General features: G+C 35.9%; 1 protein-coding gene across 4 annotated transcripts; it reads left to right on the plus strand.

The window, feature by feature from the left end:
• The first annotated feature begins 8,060 nt into the window (after positions 1-8,060).
• Positions 8,061-13,922, plus strand: LOC135595155 (uncharacterized). Of its 4 annotated transcripts, none has more exons than XM_065085703.1 (7): positions 8,061-8,405; positions 8,496-8,588; positions 8,665-8,844; positions 9,707-9,877; positions 11,044-11,253; positions 11,435-11,523; positions 13,047-13,922. In XM_065085703.1, the coding sequence occupies exons 1-7, from the start codon at positions 8,309-8,311 to the stop codon at positions 13,668-13,670; spliced, it is 1,464 nt and encodes a 487-aa protein (XP_064941775.1). In that variant the 5' UTR covers positions 8,061-8,308; the 3' UTR covers positions 13,671-13,922. The 4 variants fall into 4 exon arrangements, with proteins under 4 accessions (XP_064941775.1, XP_064941777.1, XP_064941776.1 ...); XM_065085705.1 differs by having other exon boundaries at positions 11,044-11,241; XM_065085704.1 differs by having other exon boundaries at positions 8,668-8,844.
• The last annotated feature ends 709 nt before the right edge of the window (positions 13,923-14,631 follow it).

Genomic DNA, 14,631 nt, shown 5'->3' on the forward strand with positions numbered 1-14,631 from the left:
TATATACATTGTTTTGATCGAAGAGATTGTTTGGGAAATAAATGTGTGTAGGCAGCATGTAGACCCAAACACAATCGATTGCTAAGAGAAGTTACATCAAACCAAATGATTCCACCTGGAACTATTTGCTGAACCAATAATTCAATCGGGGATATAATCATGTTAAGCTGTTTAATTGATGTGCCCCCAGTACTCCTTGAGATATTCTGTGGTGTCGAGCTTAAATGAAATCTTGGAGGAAAAAAAAAAGTTTCAAGATAACGCACATATGATTGAGTAAACATAGTATCCATCTCTTCCAATAGGAAGCATAAGTTTTTATATCTCAACTATAAAAAGATTTTTAGAAAAGAGATAGAAAAAAGCAAGGACATGATACGATTTGAAAATACCACTCTTAGAGTATGTGATCATAGGATGATTGGAGACTACGGGACCGTGAGATTATGTAGTTGGAAGAAGCGGTTGAGAGTCATTGACACAGGTCGGATCAGGTGGAGGTACGTCATGGTCACTTAGCCGAGAAGGAGGTAAAGATAACAATTGTGATCCTGAACCAAGCACCATAATAGTCGGAGAAGAGAGAATGAGAGTAGGAATGGGCAATTGCTGAACCAAAAGAGTGGAATAGTATGGATCATGAGAGGAGGAACTGGATGATGTCATGGGAGGCTCGTCTGGTTGGATCGGAGATATACCCTAATGAGAAATAGTTAATGAGGTGGTCTGCATAGTAGGAGAGATATGGTTATAAAAAGGAAAGACAGACTCAATAAAAATAATGTGACGCGATATAAAAATTTTTATGAGTGTGGAGATTATAGTAGCAGAAAGCATTATGTTCAAGAGAGTAACTTATAAAAACACAAAGATTAGATCGTGATATTAACTTGTGAGAGGCATAGGGACGTAACCATGGATAACATAGACAACCAAATACTCTGAGTTTACGAAGGTTTAGGGGTTTGTGAAATAGTGTGTCAAAGAAGGATTAGTATTATAGGACTGGCGTAGGCATTCTATTAATAAGGTAAACGACAGTTTGAAAGGCTACCGTCCAAAAGTTTGAAGGCATGGAGGCCTGATAGAGAAGTGTGAGTCCAGTTTCTACTATATGCCGATGTTTGCGTTCGACGGAACCAACAATTTAAGGAGTATGCGGGGGAGACTTGAGGTGTTTGATACCATAAGCTGAGAGATAGGACGTCAAGGCTTGATATTCACCACCACCATTAGAGTAAATCGTTTTGATGGTAGACTGAAAGTGGTTTTCGACCAACTTTTGAAAAGTGGGAAAGACGATTGAAATGTCAGATTTATGGTGAAGAGGATATAACTATATGTACTTAGTGAAGTGATATACAAAAAATGACATAAAATCTGAATTTATCAAAAGATAATATTGGGGCAGAGCCTCAAACATCTGTATAAATAATTTCAAATGGTTTAGAGGTAGAAATGGAAGATGGGCCAAATGATTGTCGATGACTTTTATTACTAAGACATACATCACAATGTATTATAGAACTATGCAATTTAGAAATAGGAAGAGAGAAACTAGAAAGTAATTTGTGCTGAATAAGGGACGAGGGATGACCAAGACGACGATGCCACATATCAACTGGAGCCGCAATGGAAGAATGAACAGTGGGTTAGGTTATTTGTGTAGTTGACAGTCATTCGTAAATATTTCTTCTATTCGGGCCTTGGACCAAGGATGCCCCCATGCTCAAGTCCTTAACAAGAAAGGAATCAAGAAAGAATTCAATTGAAATACTGTTATTTTTACAAAATTGAGAAACAGAAATGAGGTTGCGTTTAATATTATGGGTGCATAAAACATCATCGAGTGTAAATATAATAGTATCAGAAGTAAGCGTTGTGGAACCAGTATGAGTTATAGGAAGGTCATTACCATCACCGATGATGATATCTTCATCGCCACCATAGGAATTGTAGAGAGACAAATTCTAAAGATCAAAGGTGATATGATGGGAGGCGCCAGAGTCCACTATCCAGTTGGGCTGGCTAGTTATCGTAGTGAGAAAATTTGCCTGAGGCCAGTGTGACGGAGCAGGAAGGAGAGGTCGAGACCGACAAACTTTAGCAGAGTATCCGATTTTATCACACAACTAGCAGACGACCCGTTGTTGTTGGCTTGAAGGGGCAGGATGTCAAGGTGGACGAGTATTGGAGTTACCACTTTACGAGAAGTTAGGAGGATAAGGGGGGTATTGCATGGGACCCATAGGATCAAGAATACCTTTGGTGATGTTCAGAGGGTACCGAGTGTTCTTCCTCTTAGACTTATAACTGACTTGAGCTATGATAGACGGTCCGGGCAGTTTGTTCGCACACTTCAAATACATCTCATAGTCAGTCAACTTGTCATAGAGTTCTTCAAATGAGACTAGCGAGTCGTGTGCCCAAATTACAGCTGTCAATTCTTTGTAGCCGTCTCCAAGACCATTTAGGGTATGGATGATGTTCTCCTTATCACATAGGGAATGACCTATCAAAGCCAAGTCATCGATGATAACTTTGATATTTTGTAGATAATCAATGATAGTACTTCCCTCTTAGTTGGTCACCATCAGCTTGGATATAAGACTGAGCTTGTGAGTACGCGAATGATTCGCCAAGGTTGTTTGCAGTTTAGATTATGCATCGACAATAATCACACATGCAGAAATCAATGGAGCGACAGATCCAGAGGCTTGAATAGCTTGGAGGATTAGATGATCTTGACGCAGCCATAGTTTGTGAGCTGGATTAGGTATTGGACTAGGTTCTCCGGGGATGTTGAGCATGGCTGGCGGATAACTGAAGGAGCCGTCAACGTAACCTAGCAAGTCATATCCAAATAAGAGATTAGAAAATTAAGCCCTTTAAGATACATAGTTACCATCATTTGATAACTTGAAAGGGATTAATGTAGCAACATTGATGGAGATAAGCCAAAATAAAAAAGACATCCCAGCCACCTTTTTCTTTTTCTTTTTTTACAATAGTGCTTCATGGTAGAAGGAGGAAATCAGAGAGGAAATGAGTTAGAAGAGTAGCTGGAAGATGGAGGAAGTGGGGGAGGAAATGAGTGAGAAGAGAGAGTAGCTGCTGCTGCAACTACAGATCGCTGCGATTGCGGCTGTGACAGTGGCTGTGGCTGCTGAAGCTGTTGCAGCTGCTGAAGACTGCTGCTGCTGCGAAGATTGCTACGGCAGCGAAGATTGTTGCTGCAGTGAAGATTGCTGCGACACCGAAATTACTGCGGTAACGAAAATTGCTGCGGCGGCGAAGACTGCTGCGGCAAAGAAACTGCAATGGGGAGCCTGGAAGCGGCCACAGCAGAGGAAGCTGCCACCATGGCAAAGAAGACTAGTGGCAGTTGGTGCTACGGAGGCAGTGGTCCGGGCAAACGGAGGACGGCGGCCACCACGGCAGCATAGCGGACGCGAAAGTAGGCGAGGTTCTTGCGAGGGCAAGAGGTGGCCGAGCGGTCGGCGAGTTCGGACCAACTGCGGTGCTCCGAGAGGCAGCAGGTGATGGAGTCGGAGAGGCGGCAGAAGAAGCCCGCAGGCGCCGGAGGAGAGGTAAGCAACGGCGCTGCACTTTCCAACCAGACAGGAAAGAGGAGGAGGCGGCGGGAGAGGAATCACCAGTCTTCTATCCGCAGGGAGTAGTCCTTCTAAAGATGTTCTTTCCAATATACTTGGGCGGAAGGAGATCTTCCTAATGGCGAGGAATCTCGTAGCAGTTCGGGTTGTGCACCAGCAGCTACTGCTGGCCAGGAAGCGGCCGCGGAGTTGCAACAAGACAGAGAGGTTGGCGTAGGCTGCTGCTGGCCGTGGGAGCTTCGGTTATTGCTTTTCTTGTGAGAGAAATAGACGTCGCAGTCGGCGGCGGTGGTGAAGGTGACCGACGAAGGGAAAGAAGGGCCAGAAGTAGAGGAACTACAGTGTAGGATGGAAGTGAACACCCGTCCTTCCGGCTTCCACACAGACACCCAAAGGAGCAGTAGAAGCCTTCGGTAGAGTTGCCTACATCCGCATGGGAGATTGTTCTAATATAAAAGAGACAGAAAAAACTGAAACTAATGCACCTCTTATATTTATACAAATTAGGAAAGAAGATTTTTTCATATAGTTAGAAAAATCTTATCTGCTATCAACTATAAGCGTAATCCAACTCTCTTTATTTGTCTTTTGTGTGAATGAAAATAAAGGTGAATGATATAAGTGGAGGTATATATTATCTTTTTGGTAAAACGAGAAAACAAAAGGTATGGTCTAACTAGGAGGAGGAATAACCCACATTATTGATGATAAATAAAAACAAAAAGGTTAAATGCCTTTGACTCCTTAAAATACACATTACATTATTCAAGATATGAGCAAATGGGAGACTTCATCATTTTGCATACTTTTGTAGGGAAATAGAATAAGAAGTGGGTCATAAAACAAGGAACGAGTAAATAGAGCAACAAAAGATGATATAGTATTAAAAGCAAGGAGACACCTGTTTACCTTCTAAGTTTAGCATGATATGCCTCAAAGACCCATCAAAATGAAGTGGTCATTTCTCATGGCTGGTCAAACTAGTTTGTATTGTAATAATGATGAGGATGGAGACAGTCATAGTTTTTTTATTTTCTAAAACAGTCACACTTCAATTAGTCCTACTAGTACAAGAAAAGAAAATTATATATATATATATATATATATATATATATATATATATATATATATATATATATATATATAACCATGCATAAAATCATCACTAAAATTTAAACATAATATCACTAGAAGAATTAATGATGAAATGATCTGTCATCAACTCCCATCACGCTAGTCCTATACAAAATGATGTATTTTCCCATCACTTGGTATTTCTTCATTACTCCGTTGTATGACTCGAGAAATAATAATGTTACTGAATATGAGTCATTTATCTACAATTGGGAGCTCCACATTGGCTGAAATCCTAGTTGTAATGTTAGTCCGTGGCAACTGACGATGGTTGGAAGATCTCTGTTCTTGGAGCAATTACTATGCTATATACACCATATCAGTCAATAAATAAATATATATATCTATATATATATATATTATAAAATCTAGGGAATGCATATCGTCTTACCTTACAAAAAGTGTGACAAAATTCTAATCCTAAACAAGATATGACGTCAACTCATGTTCTCAAACGTATAATTTGATAAAGGGAATCTGATCCAAACTTTGAACTGTCAATTCTTTTTTTATTTATCCATAAAAGAGTAAAGAATAGATCAGGACAAAAGAGAATCGAGAATAAAACCCAAATCTAGAAACTAACTTGTATATTTATAAAAATAATAAAATAGAAGGAAGAGAACTTTTGAGTTAGTCAATACTTAAGTTGAATATCTCTTGTACATTCACTAAATCTTAAAGATTTCTTTAACTAAATCTATTTGAGAAAATTCTAAGGACACTATATATATATATATATATATATATATATATATATATATATATATATATATATATATATATTATAGGTTTGTTGTATGATTTTGAGATACATAAGTATTTGTAGAGTAAGAAACGCTTAATTTTAAAGGTTTATTTTATTATTCCAAAATATTATTAAAATATTAATTTAATATTAAAATATAAATATCAATCATAATAGCATAAACAGTAGAACAATATATATCGTCAGAATCTAATTAATTCTATTATATATCTTATCCCATTATAAATTACTACAAAATCTAACATAATTTTCACTATTTTTCACTACTGCTTAGTGTAAATTAAATTTACTTAAGAATTATGATCTTTGGTACTCATAGATTCTAAGTTAAGTCCTTCCACACCACATCACCTCCACCACTGCAATTAACTTTGAGAAAAATTAAATATATTTTCACTATTTTTTTCATGTTATTAAACAACATATAAAATATTTTTATACTGACTCAAAAATTAGACAACATCAACAATACAAAAATTTCTAACCATTAAACCATCTTAACAAAGATGAGATTTAAAATATATATATATATATATATATATATATATTATGTTAAAAATTGACGGCCTAGAAAAAGAGGCAAAATAGAAAAACAAGTAGAGCTCCTCCAATTTTGCTTCTTTTTTTTTTTGTGTGGTTACTTTTCCCATGTTTTGCTTAGTGTAAAATACCTGAAGCGTTTTTCACTTAACAATGATGATTCTAAGCTATGCTCTCCTTCAACAACATAAAAATATTAAACAGCATATAAAATATTTTTATACTGACTCAAAAATTAGACAACATCAACAATATAAAAATTTCTAACCATTAAACCGTCTTAACAGAGATGAGATTTTTTTAAAAAAATATATATATTATGTTAAAAATTGACGGCTTAGAAAAAGAGGCAAAATAGAAAAACAAGTAGAGCTCCTCCAATTTTGCTTCTTTTTTTTTTGTGTGGTTACTTTTCCCATGTTTTGCTTAGTGTAAAATACGTGAAGCGTTTTTTACTTAACAATGATGATTCTAAGCTATGCTCTCCTTCCACACCAGATAACTCTACATTATGAGTAACTTTGAGAAAAAAAAGAAGAAAGAAATAAACTATTTTTTTCATTTTATTAAATTATATATAAAATGTTTTATACATACTCAAATACTAAATAGAATTAATTGTGTAATAATGCATTAAACTCCAAGATATCTCAACAAAAATGATAACTAAATTTTTAATATTTGTCATGACATCAGAGGGAAAAATTCTGAAACAAATGTCTTATCCTAAAACCTTCCACAGTCCTCTCCAGCCTACTTGTCTCTTTCTTTTTTTATGCTTTGCTTTACCTCACCGTCTGAGAGGCTCTATTCCTCACACCGAGGGATATATTAAACTAAAGAAAAGAAAGCAAGTGCTGAAGCTTTGACGGACTTCTTTTTCTTCTTGGTTTCATCATTTTTTTTTTGACCCAATTATATTATTTTTTTAAATAATTTAAAAATAATATAATTTGGTCTAAAACTTAATATTTTTTTATAAAACTTTTAAAAAATACACTGTCACCCAGTACCGATTTCCGTGTGAAAGCGTATAATAATTCCCATGCTCACAACCGGCAAACCTTCATCCTCTCCCTCCTTCAAACAAGCTAACCTTAAATTATGGCAAAGTTTTCCCAAGACCACATCTGAACCACAAAGACAAGACCATAGAACTGTGTGCAACTTGCAAGTTGCAACTGGAGCAAACAACCAAAGTTCAACCAAGACATTTGATTAATGAAATCAATCTTGTCCCAAAGATGTTGTTTACATGGAAATTAATAGTGCAAAGGAAAAGAGGAATCAAAGGAGATATCACATGCAATGATAAAAAGGTGAAGGAAGAAAGTGGAAGGGGGAATATATCCACAGGAGAACAAGCAGAAAGAGTGGAGGATGTTGGAACTGCCACTGAGTGAACCCCACACCACACTATCATCTTGAAATTTGTGAACAATTTGATGACCCATCATTGTGAACAATTTGATGACCCATCACTGTGAACAAAAAAAAAAAAAAGGTTTGGAGATCATCCAACTTTGGTTTTTATTACTTTTCCCATTTTGTTCAGCATAAAGCAATTTTACTTAAGAATTATGATTATAGGTATTCATAGATTCTAAGTTAAGTCCTCCTCTCACACTATATGTAACTTTGAGAAAAAAAAAAAACTCCTATTTTTTATTTTATTAAATTATATATAAAATATTGTTATACATATACTCAAATACTAAGATTCTAAGAATGTTATTAATAAAAAAATTATATATAAAAATAACTTTGTTACTTAAGAATGATGATCACTGCACTACAAGTTACTTTCATAAAAAAAGAAAAGAAATGAACCATTTTTTTTTTCATTTTATTAAATTATATACAAAATGTTTTTAATAAATATTTAATGATAAACAAATTGTGTATTAACCACCAGAATATCTCAACAAAATTTTGTTTTCGTCATGATATTTGAGGTGATGCCCTTTTTGTTCTCTTCCCAACACTACTGCACAGTCCTCGCCAGCCTACTTGTCTCTCACTGCTTTGCCGTGCTTTTCTTTGCTTTGCTTTGCTTTGCCTCACGGGAGGTTCCATTCTTCACACCAAGTTTAGCTCAGCAGGGTTGTGAGTTCTTCTTCGTCTTCTTGCTTTCCATATGTATTAAGAGGCCAACCAAGAACTGCCTTCAGCTGGGCTGCTCCCATTCTGTACTGTCAGTTCTGCCTCTCCCTCTTGTGTCTTCTCTGGATCATTGTGGTAGAGCTGAGACATGATGGACAAGGAGATGAAAGGAGGGTCCGGGATGCTCATTCTTCTACTCATCTTATCGAGTGGGTTTAGCTCAGCTTCAGCTGCTTCACCTGCAAGTTGGTGTTCTTCTTGGTCTATTGTTTGGTCTTGGTTTGCCTGTTTATACTGCATTGCCAACTCATTCTTTCGTGTTGTGGTGCTGGCAGAGATCGTCGGTGTAGCTGTCTCCGATGCTGCCTATAATGCTGCCTCTGCCCTCTTGAAGAGGTTCTGGTCTCTGAAATCTACTACGAAGACTGGTATAGCCTCTTCAACCTTGATTCCTTTTGTTTCCCTCAATATATGGCTGATTCGATTCGCTTGCATTTACTGCAGCAGTCTCTGGTCACCGCCCACTGATGAAATTCGAGAGTGGGTACACTGTGCAGACGGTGTTCGACGGTAGTAAACTCGGGATCGAACCCTACTCGGTCGAGATGACGCAGAGTGGCGAGCTGCTGCTTCTTGATTCCGTCAACAGCAATTTGTACCGGTTTCCGCTTCCTTTGTCGAGATGTGAGCTGTTTTTTTTGCCTCATTTACTGGGAACTGACATACTTTCTTAGCGGTTGAAATGTCTGCCCGATGAACTTTTTGAGTGTCCTTTGCAATTCGTATTGAGTTGATTGCAGCAGCCTGGAATTTAAGCAGTAATATTACCATCAATTGGGGTTTCATAACCACATTGGATCATTCTTCCATGAGACAAGTTTTCATGTGGTTTTCTTGAGATGTTGAATGAACTGCAACATGGTGGATGTATCTGACTTTTTTGAGTTTATTATTTTTGCAGTTTTCAAAATGTTTGATTGATGTGCATTCCAGTCTTTTGTGGATCTAATTTATTGTTCAGTGGACTAAGTGGCCCATGCTGCTTCACACTCAACGTTTTGTTTGCTTTATTCTAGCTAGGTTTGTTCTTAGGATATCAACATCCTTTTATAAATTTAGATGCTTACATCTCTTATTTTGTTAAATTTCTTGGGTGATAGATAGGTTATCTATGATTCTTAATTCTTAATTTATATTGTTAGTATGATTCGACTTTCGTCATTTATAGGTGCTAATCTAATACCAACTTTTGGAATATCCTTTTACATCATGAGTATTAAAACAAAAGATATTTAAGTTCGGTTTGACCTATCAATCTGATGATCGCTAGCAGCAGTTTCACCCTATTAAGCTACAATTTTCTGAATATGATGCTAATATTCATTTGAACTTGCTGTTCCATCCCAAGTGCTTATAGATTACATGTTAAAATTTTGATGGTGAAAAGAATTTAATCTTCTTTTCCTTTTTTGTTTTTGTTTGGCTGCTTATACATGTCCTGAGTTCCTAAGATGATCCTCGTCATACATTACGTTGACAAATGCAGATAGCAGACCTAAGCTTATTGCTGGTTCTCCAGAAGGTTATGTTGGTCATATTGATGGAAGACCATGTGAAGCAAGAATGAACCATCCAAAGGGCTTTACTGTTGACGAAAGGGGAAATATATATGTCGCGGACACAATGAACATGGCAATCAGGAAAATTAGTGATGCAGGTAAGAGAAAAGGCATAAATTACAATCGATAGAAGCATAATAAATTTTATGGGTTAGGGTAGAATTTTGAAAGCTCATTGTAGATTTGATGGAAAATTTCTCTTGACAAACTAACATATATAGTACATCAGAATTCATCTGATTTCATATAATGTGTCAACTAGAAATGCATTGATCTTGATTAGTGATAGTACTCCTGACTTCATGATTCCATGAACCATCTCACTAATGGAGTAATATTATGTTGTCTGTCAATACTATTTGTCAGTTGTAAGATATATCTCATCCTGATAGGAGCAAAGAATGAAATAGTAAAGAGGGAGAATGATTTCAGATGAAACCAAAATAGCTAGTGATGTAGTGGCTAATGTAGGAAGCATGAATTTGATTATTGAAGGAAAGCAATCACATTCAGCCTTGATATTATATTCTAGATTGAAAACAAGTTTTGAGATATAATATTACGCAATTGGGCTAGTCAGATTGTTTGGCGGATTGGATCTGGTCAGATTTTAACCATGTTAAATAGTTCCAATGCTGTGAGCATAAACTGGGACCAAAAGTATATTGACATGGTTAATGATTTCCTATCATCAATTTATGAAGGGATTGGTATTCCTTGGATATTCTTTTCTTTGCTCAAGAAATTTTTGTTCAGTCATAAGAATTTCCCTTTGATACTGGATAATATTTCTGTAATCTGGATAAGTTTTTGAGGAATAGTTTTAAATAGAAGAAGATATAGTGGACTTGGTTCAAACTTATTTAAAGAGAGACAAGGATTTTTTGATGTTGGGAGTTGTTTTATGTAGGAAGCAAAATAAAAGTAGATTTGGAGAAGCAAAACAATGTTGCTGGATCAGCTTGTTAGTGTTTTCATTTAGGATAAGGAACTATAATATACAACTAGAATATGGTTTGTCAGAAATTTTTTGTGAAAAGAGCTTGAATCTAGCGTAAGGTTAAATAGTATACTTTTTATTTCGTTATAACGGTAATATATCAATACTTTCCCATTCTTGTTAATTAAAATTAAGGAGCTGTACTGAGAGGTTGTCTATTCTTCTCAGAGCAAACTATTATACTTGTGGATGTGTTCATGCAACAAGCACTACAGAGGCATCCCCAAGTTGATATTCTTTGTCTATGAATTTGTATTTGTGCAGGGGTCACAACAATTGCAGGGGGAAAATGGAGCAGAGGAGGGCATTTGGATGGGCCTAGTGAAGATGCAAAGTTTTCTAATGATTTTGAAGTCATTTACATTGCTAGTAGCTGCTCTCTTCTAGTTGTAGACAGGGGAAATCAGGCAATCAGGGAGATTCAGCTTAACTTTGATGATTGTGCACACCAATATGAAACTGGTTTCCCTCTGGGTTTGTCTTGTGATTTTACCATCAGCCAACAATTTTGATTATAATTTCTGTTAAAATAGAGAAGTATCAGTGTCTTAGAATCAACAACGTCAAGATCTTGATACCTTGATATATGGCTTATAGGTTCTCTGCTTTGACATTTTCTGAAATATACTAATTCTTGTCTTATATGCCAATATAGGAACTGCTGTGCTACTTGCTGCTGGATTCTTCGGTTACATGCTTGCTTTACTCCAGAGGCGGTTGGGAACAATGGTCTCTAACCAAAATGTGAGTGGTTCCACATAATAGACATGTTTTACTAAATCGATCATTTCCTTAGGCTACTTTTTAGCAAATACTCTCGATCATTTACAAATGCTCAATCTATTGAAATTAATGTAGCTTCTATTGCACATCACACTTGAGTCTGATTGATTGAAACTTACTTATTAGCGGAAAATGAGGGTGTCATAAATATGAAAATATTTCATCTTGACCTGAAAGTTTGTTTACAGTTGCCACTATTATGTAGTCTGTGATTTATTAAGCTTCAGAATTCCTAGAAAGTTGCTTTATATGTGGCCATGGTGAGCAGCTGTGCTTGTAATTTGTAAGAATGACCATGCAGGGTGGTGCGAGTGGTTTATAACAGCTTAAAAGCAGTACTGGAGTGCTAGTGTGTGGGCGCATTAAGGTTCACAGTGCTGTAGGTGAAAGACAGTTAGTGTTAAGAGGTGTGTGAGACAGTTTGTTCTACATGGAGAGAGCAAGACAAGGTAAGTGAGAGAGGAAGGCAAGCAAGGGAAAATTTTCTGTATAATCTTGATTTAACTTACAGCAGAAATTTTAATAGAGTAGTTGGTCTAAACTAACCATGTTAAAAGTTTGTGTAGTTTAGCAATTCCTCATCCGAAGCATGGAAAAACTTTATCCGATTAGATTTTTTCTCCCTTCTTTTAAAGCCTAATCTTGTGCTCCTATCTCATAATAAAAAAAATGGTGAAAGCATTATATATAATCAGATTAGTTAGCAAAAAGCATAAAAAGAAAAAATAAAATAAAACGATGCAAATATTTTGATTGAACGTCAACAGCTGAAGATGATAAGACTGTAGTAATTGTAATTAACACCTAGAAAGAAATACATTTTTTGATACTTTAGTTCATACATTATTTAAGATGGATTAAATTTTATATCTTTTGCACTAGATTAGTACTTTATAAAATTTTATATTAATATTTAGATAAATGAAAACTACATATTATAAAATTCTAAATAATACTTTTTTTATCCCTCTAAAAATATCAGTTGCTGACTTCACCCCTTGTCAATGCTTATCTGATTTCTTTTAGAAACTTAATTAGTAAGGTTCAATTTGCATATCTTGCAGCTGTTCAAGTAGTCTCCCTTGGCATTTTTTATTTTTATATTTTAAATATGTTCTTCTTCGAAAAATTTACTACTCCATAAATTTTCATAATCTGATTCCTTTGTCCATTAAACATTTTGAACTTTGTTTAGAATCTAAACTTTAGATAGGCTCATAAAGAATAGATTTTTTTGTGACAATACAGATTTCTTGATGACAATGCTTATTGTATGGTCTCTCTATCTGATTTATAGTGAATTAAAATACGTTGAGAACGTCACGACTTTATATTGCATCCTGAACTGAAACAAATTTCAGTAAGTTGTGTTCAATTAAAAGAAATCTAGGAATTTAGAAAAAGAAGTACTAAAGAAATCATGCTTATTGTACCCGAAGAATTTGGTTGTCTTTTTTTAACTGAGGTGCAAGGATTTTGTATAGGAACATCAAACTCTCACAAAAGCAAGCATGTCTCCGTACCAGAAACCAATTAAACCATCTATAAGATCACCACTTATCCCTACTGGAGATGAAGCAGTGCACATGGACGAAGAAGGTCTCTTCAGCTTAATTGGTAAACTTTTGTTGGCAATAGCAGAAATCTTCGGTGCAATGTTCCCAATCTTCAGAAAGAGGTCAAAGACTAAATATCATCATCATCATCATCAGCAGCAGCAGAGGGCAAACACTCGGTCAGTGCCAGGGAGCTTAGCCATCCCAGATGATGAGATTCCCACACCTCGCAAGACTTATGCATTCATGTCAAAAGAACCAGAGAAGATCCACCACATCCGGCATGCACCACCTTATCTGATGCCACAGCAGCAGAAACAGCAAGTACATCAGCATCACCTTCAATGGAACCGGCAGTTCTCATCGGGCACTGAGACTTATTATGAGCAGAGCTGCGAAATGATGACTAATGAGATTGTTTTTGGAGCAGTTCAGGAGTCAGATAGCAAGCGGAGGGCAGTGGAGATGAAGGCTGTGAATTATGGGGATCCCATGTTTGAGCAGTACGGTGTGCGCTACCGAAATCATTACATCAGTTATGGCGACTACTAAATGGTCACTGCAATTTTTTTTTTTACCCTTGTCTTCCATGAAAAATTCACTTTTAGTTTATATATATGGTCTCTTCCCTTTTACATGTCTATAAATGAGGAAGGACCAAGAAATACAGCACCACTTGTCGAAATTTCAAAGAAGAAGTTTCTTCCTTAGTTTTGTAAGAGAAATCTAATTTCTCAAATTGGTTTTGTAAATTTGTAGTTCAGTGCTCTTGTTGCTTCATCTATTTCACATAGCCTTATCTTACCAACTCTCTGAAGGCCTGATTCTTAAAACAAGGATGCCAAACAAATTGGCAATGCAATTTGACTGAGTTTGTTCTTCCCCAAATGTCCTTACCTGATCCTAAACTGCATCTAGCTATTGGAAAACTCAAATAATATCTATACTCAAAATGACTGTTTGGGGGTGGGAATTTTGTACGAATGATTCTGCGGATATTAAAGTTGCAAATTCTCAAAATTGGACAGAACTGATACAAACTTGTAACTAGTATATACTGGAAAAATCTATCCACTTCTGACTACAACAAATCTAAAATTACAAAAGCATTGTGAGCTATTTATCTCATTTAGCCTGAGGTATGTTAAGCTGAAATGTTGTCTGCCAAAGTCAACTTCAAACCAATCCATACAATTAGAAAATCCAAGAACTAAATGCATCAGGGCATTTAGTTCTAACTGATACAGCTGTAGATCTTGAATAGATATGACATGCTTTTGCAAGTGCAACAAGGGAAACTATTCAGATTCCCAAATGGTTTTCCAATAACTTACTGAAACAATCTCTTATAACCTTGAATTAGTCGTCCATAGGTGAGATTAGTATTTGTGGATAGAGGCAAATTTTATTATAAATTACAAGTAGTGAGATTTAGTTGGTAAAAATCTAGTAGTTGATAGATTGAAAAATATTCAACCACTAAATAGATGTGAGAGAAATTATTTTGATTTGA

This window comes from Musa acuminata, chromosome BXJ1-10, assembly GCF_036884655.1.
Source record: "Musa acuminata AAA Group cultivar baxijiao chromosome BXJ1-10, Cavendish_Baxijiao_AAA, whole genome shotgun sequence".
Taxonomy (NCBI): domain Eukaryota; kingdom Viridiplantae; phylum Streptophyta; class Magnoliopsida; order Zingiberales; family Musaceae; genus Musa; species Musa acuminata.

What these genes read in the sequence shown, in the direction of transcription:
- LOC135595155 (XM_065085703.1), top strand. Translation starts at nt 8,309, where the DNA reads ATGATGGACAAGGAGATGAAAGGAGGGTCCGGGATGCTCATTCTTCTA. An exon ending in TTCAGCTGCTTCACCTGCAA is followed by an intron (nt 8,406 to 8,495) that starts GTTGGTGTTCTT and finishes TGGTGCTGGCAG; the next exon opens with AGATCGTCGGTGTAGCTGTC. An exon ending in CAATGGTCTCTAACCAAAAT is followed by an intron (nt 11,524 to 13,046) that starts GTGAGTGGTTCC and finishes GATTTTGTATAG; the next exon opens with GAACATCAAACTCTCACAAA.